At 37.3% G+C, this 5,638-nt stretch overlaps 1 protein-coding gene across 1 annotated transcript; it reads right to left on the minus strand.

Annotated features, from left to right (window-relative positions):
* Nucleotides 1-208: 208 nt before the first annotated feature.
* Nucleotides 209-3,340, minus strand: LOC120295454 (structural maintenance of chromosomes flexible hinge domain-containing protein GMI1-like). The gene is made up of 7 exons (XM_039316625.1): nt 3,207-3,340; nt 2,861-2,992; nt 2,584-2,625; nt 2,302-2,404; nt 1,562-1,856; nt 1,119-1,439; nt 209-662 (listed from the first exon to the last, which is right to left on the minus strand). The coding sequence occupies exons 2-7, from the start codon at nt 2,924-2,926 to the stop codon at nt 404-406; spliced, it is 1,086 nt and encodes a 361-aa protein (XP_039172559.1). The 5' UTR covers nt 2,927-2,992; nt 3,207-3,340; the 3' UTR covers nt 209-403.
* Between the last annotated feature and the right edge of the window lie 2,298 nt (nt 3,341-5,638).

The following is a 5,638-nucleotide window of genomic DNA, read 5'->3' on the forward strand; positions in this document are numbered from 1 at the left end:
TGTGCTAGAAAAAAACAAAACCTTTTTTTTTCTCGTGACGTCGCCAAAGGTTTCTTTTCTCTGCATTCCCTCAGTTGCTCCCTTTTCCATGTCTCCGTTCACTCCTTCACTTTGGCCTCTCCACAATCCGATGTACCCTATTGGCATTGATTTTCAAACTTACGATTCAGGAGGATAGATAGATGAAGCGATGCCTCTTGACTAATGATTCCGGAACATCAATCCAATAAAGAGGACAAAAATGTTCAACTTACGGTAACAGTTTCAATTCCAAAAAATTGGTAGCTGCAAAAAACACACTCAGTGATTCTCTCGTTCTCGGCATAGACAATTATCCCATGTTTCCAAGGCTGGAAATATAAAACTTGAAATAATTCACGAGGAAATGGTGGGGTAGACATAATTATCCGGGCAGAATTCCACCTTCGGACAGTGATTTTTCATTAAAGCCTCGGCTGTGTCCATTACTGACAAAGTCCTTAGTCTTCCCCAAAAATTGCCGCTTATCTTCCTCGCAAGCTCTTGTAATCTTACGTATCTTGCATAGGGTCACTCTCAACTCCGACATAGCCTCTGCAATCTGCATTCCTACTTGTGTACTCTCCGGCAAAGTATTTATATGAATTTCAGATGTGACAACAGGAAAGATTATGTCTGGCTTCCTGAAGAGGCAAAATGGTAAACCAGGTCACTCATAGCAGTTAATGGAGATATCCTTCCTTAAACATGAACTAGCAATCAGGTCAACCGAGAACTCAGGAGCCGTAATAATCAACAGAGCATGTGTAATAGTATGGTGTTGTGACACTTGCTTAAGATTATGAAACAAATAGAAAAAACAACCCACAGGCTATTCTTGCTACGGCAACAGCTTTTACAGCAAAGAAACAAACTTCCTTGATCAATTTGAAGAATGACTGACTACGCATCTAAAATGTCTCTCTACCTTCTCTCGATCTCAAAGAAAATGCAAAGAAGAATATTTAGCTTGATCAGTGACTATCAGGAATAGCAACCAACTTCCTTTTCTTTTTAATTTCAGTTAGGTCAGACCCTAGTCACAGAAATTTTATAGTTACTAACGACATCTGGAAAATTGGAGGGAGAAACGGAGATACCAGAAGCCTAGAGAAATCAAGCCGTCCTCTCGTATTATTCCACCATCCAGTGATACAGCACCGTGATCTATGCAGACACAGGCCTGCTTCATGTGTTCTCTGGTGTCATAAACCTGCAACTTGCCAAAAAGCCGATAAAATAGTGTTTCTCGTAGACCAAGGCCTTCAGTTGTTCTTGTTGCCAAATGATCAAAGTCTATGTCGACCATGTTAACTGCATATCCCATGAAGCCTGGAGGGATTTCTCCACTAGGTAAGGTAGGATGAGGAAAAGCCAGTTTCCTTTGAGGATCGCAGCCTTCAATCTCTCGTCTGTATGGGCTACCAAAGGTTTATTGCAAAATAATGAGGAAATGCTTTCAAGAACTCGATTAAGTTGGTCAAGGAATATGATCTTCCATAACAGTAAATGCTATAAAATTATAAAAATACCACTTATGTACCTTATTTCCTCAAGACATATGACACGAAATTCACCACTAATAGACTTGCCAAGTTCAGCTGCTTTTGCACGAGCAGCATTTTGGATATCAACTTCTCCATTTTTGTCATATGTCTCGAGACTAAATGCCGTCTCGGAGTTTGTGCACACGATCCCGAGCATTTGATCTTCACCCAGATACTTGGCTAAGATCCTCCAAAATGGAAAATGCAGCTCCGAGCCATCTCTGTTTTCTATCATGTCTATCATTTCCTCTTTGGCGAAAAAGCAGTCCACAATGTTCAAAGGGGAAGGCCCTGCATAAACTGCAAAAGTTGGTCATCCCCATAGACCTAACTTAGTGATGTAGGTCCTACTTGTCACAACTGGATTTGCTAGGCAAAGTGAATAATCGCACCCCAGGTGATTTTGGCGAAAAGCAACCATCAACTGAGCAATCATTTTCGTCCTAACTTGATTCAGATCTATATATATTGTATGTTGGAGTAAATGGCAAATCGTTTTTTCAAAAAGCATCACATTTCTTCATCTAGAGACAAAGATGATAATATGATGAGAGTCATAATATGACAATCAAAACATGGATTTATATTCTTTAAACTTCCCAAACTAAGTAGCCATAGGTCACTGATATTGACAAGACCACAAGGACAAAGAAATGCACGTCATTGCAAAACAGTGTTGCATGCATTTATAAAAACCAATTATTATCCAGTAATAGAATTAACCAAGACAAATCACCTCCTAACTCCACCAAAGATTGCTCTATTTCAACCTTCCGGTCATGCAGCAACTTCAGTACCCTTTCCCGATGTTCAATGCGCAAACCAGTTTCCTCAAGAACCTGTGAGAGGCAGTAAGTGTAAGTCACAAGGCACAACTGACCACATAAGTACGTGAGAATGATGGGCATTAGCTGCAACTAACTGACCTCATTAGAACATGAAAGAAGCTTAAATTTAGAATCTTAAAGCCAGGTACTTAAAGAATAATTACGACTTCAAGATTACAATAGGAATTTACCCTTTCCCGATGTTCAATGCACAAAGCAGTTTCCTCAAGAACCTGTGAGGAGCAGTAATTGTAAGTCACAAGGCACAACTGACCGTATAAGTATGTGAGGATGATGGGCATTAGCTTCGACTGATCTCATTAGAACATGAGAAGCTTAAATTTAGAATCTTAAAGCCAGGTACTTAAAGAATAGTTACGACTTCAAGATTACAATTGGAATTTGCAAACCACAAATAACCAGATTTATGAGAGGGATGTAATGTGCAATAAAGATCTAACACAATACCTCATTCTTGATGATGGAAAGTACATTCGCTATATTATTAGGGGTTGATTTGTCCTGTAGCATCATTATATTTGTATTTGGACACAAGGTTTGAATCTCATGCTGCAAATCTGAAGAAGGCTGAATGCCAATCTGCGTATACAAATCAAGTTCAATAAATGTACCACTGCAAATTACCAACAAATTACCAGAAATAAAACGTTGCGACCTTGATGCTCAAAGATAACTCTCGGTGACGAGAATGAACAGCAGAAAAGCTAAAGCAACCAGCATCTCGAGGGACAGTAAGTGAAGGAATAGTGCATCGCCCCTTTCGGAAAGCATATAAAGTGGTTGTTTTTCTTACGGATGAGTCCAGTTTTATGGAAAGTGTATGAAAATGGCCATTTTCCTCATCATTGTGGATATTCTCATCGAGATTACCCTCTGTATCCACAATTTCGAAGACGAAATTCTCTAGTTGGGAACCAGCCGCACAAAGCTGAGGCACCTGTAAATCATGCCAACATTAAAACAAGTTTCTGAAATTGAAATCATTGTGCAACTAGAAGCAGAAGACTATACTAACTGGTTCTGCAACTCTGAGCTCCCTTTTTCTGTTTGGAGCTCTTCCTTGAATATTTCTTCACCGCCGGTTGTAACAGACAGCAATACTGTATGCAGGTAATGAATGTAGTTATCCCCAGACAGTCAGTAGTTGCTATAAGTTTGAAACTTAAAACACTTGATAGTGCAAATATTGAAGCTTCACTTTCAGCACAGCTGCTACGTGATGACCATATGGAATCTATTGGAGTTTCCTTCAATATAGTGAAATGTGAATTCATACCCTCCAATGAACTTAACGAAATAGATAGTTGTTGGTAAAGAAATTGCACCTTTTCTAGATGCCTGGTACTTCTAATCCTTATTATAATAGTTTAAAATTATGAGAACATTTTCTTACACATACACAAATATAGACTTTGACAAAAGATTTGGAATCACTATTATTAAGGGAACATTACATTCTCAGATCCTTACTCATCTCCCTACCCACAAATCTGATTACTGACTCCATATTAAATCTTTAGCAAAATTATTATGATAGATGCTGTGTGAACATGAAATACAAACACCATAATTTTAGTTCCTAGCAATAAATATCATCAACTGATATGTCCCAGAAGCAAGATTAAAACAAAACACCTTTTAAATAAAACTGTGTGATTTTGAGTCCACACCGCAGAAAGCCTGCACTCCAAGAAAAAGGACTCTTATTTACCTCATAAATTGGGAGTACCCAAATCTTTGTTTATAGGTGTCGTGTTAAGCTTCAATCGATCAATGCTACAATGAATAACTAAAGTTGATCGACCTGAAGTGTAAACTATACTAATTGAATAAACTGTATGGTCAATTCATAAGTTGAAGAAATAAAAGGTGACTCAATGTAATTATTCTAAAATATTGATTCATCGAGTCTACTAGTTGTATTATGGTAAATTGAAACTCAAACTTTGTTGTGATTACAGTAATCCTCAATGTGTCGATGATGCTACCTCTAATGTTTCTTATGTTTTACATAATCGCTAAATTCTTCCCATTCCCAATTCAAGCAAGGTTAAAGTAATTTCATCAAGAGATACACGAAAAATTTCCCAAAAATAAAAAATAAAATGAACGAGTTTTAGGTTTATACTAGCAGGATTTTTTTAACCCTCATCAAGGAAAAGGAATTAGTTTGAAAGAATGAAAACAGGTATAGATTAGTTTAGAATAAGGATGGAACTTTTCAGTAATAAAAGGTAATAATTATAGGCTGAGTATGTTTTTCTTTTACTATAGAATTTCTGAGTTATTTGCTTCTTGTAACTTTCTTTATTATATTGAGAGTGATAAGTCCACCCTCGGTTCAAAATAAACTGCATTGATTTAATGGCAATGTAGGAACTAAGAAGTTAGTTGTGATAATCAAAATTTAGCACTTTTCAAGAGATTAATGAGCTTTGCGTAGAAAAGAAAATGCCCTATCGATGATGAATCCCATAATAGTTTACGAAGTGATTTTAATGGTAGAAGGTTGGGATTATAATTAAGACCATGAATGGGCCGCATTTTCAAATGGCCATAGGCCTAGTAGTAGCATTCTTGGTTGGAGGCTCAATCAGCAAATTAATATGTAATAATGAGCTGAGCTACAAAACTGCGAAAAGAGAAGGAAATATGCCTGAAAGTAAGTCTTAGCATACCACCTGCCCCCTAAATGGTGAATACATGATCACTCTACCATGTTCATTAAATTTAGATATAGCTTGTGAAAGTTATTGCAAGACATGAATAAGCTGGATACATTTTTTTTTTTTTTTTGGGTGTTCCTGCTCTGGTTTGCACCTCCAAAGCGCACACTCTGTTTGGCCTTGCTACGAGAAATCTCTAGTTCCTAGTCCATATGTTTTCAGTAGATCGAAGCATTGGAAAGTCTTAAGTTACATAAAAATGTCAGAACTGGGACCACTAAGTATTCTAATAATGAAAGCCTGATGGCCCATGAATAGGCAGTAGAGTTCCCCTCACCTTGGAAGGTGTTGGAGAAAATCCAGCATCAGTCTCTGCATCATCAAAATATAAGTAAGACATCTCATGATGTATAGAATTAAAGAAAATGCAGTCCCACTAGATAAGAAAGGTCCTAATAATCAGTGATAACCATACCAATAAAACATTTAACTCTAAAGAAAGATCTCCTGAATAAGTGAGCTTTAACTCCTTTCTTATGTCTCTCCATGAATGGAAGCA

The sequence above is a fragment of the Eucalyptus grandis genome, chromosome 7, assembly GCF_016545825.1.
Source record: "Eucalyptus grandis isolate ANBG69807.140 chromosome 7, ASM1654582v1, whole genome shotgun sequence".
In the NCBI taxonomy this organism is placed as follows: domain Eukaryota; kingdom Viridiplantae; phylum Streptophyta; class Magnoliopsida; order Myrtales; family Myrtaceae; genus Eucalyptus; species Eucalyptus grandis.

Bases quoted from the DNA above. Each gene is read 5' to 3' on its own strand.
- LOC120295454 (XM_039316625.1), bottom strand. From the start codon at position 2,926: ATGATGCTACAGGACAAATCAACCCCTAATAATATAGCGAATGTACTT. The intron at 2,405-2,583 runs GTAAATTCCTAT...TGCCTCTCACAG, and splicing joins GCATTGAACATCGGGAAAGG to GTTCTTGAGGAAACTGGTTT. The intron at 663-1,118 runs GTATCTCCGTTT...TTGCCTCTTCAG, and splicing joins TTGATTTCTCTAGGCTTCTG to GAAGCCAGACATAATCTTTC.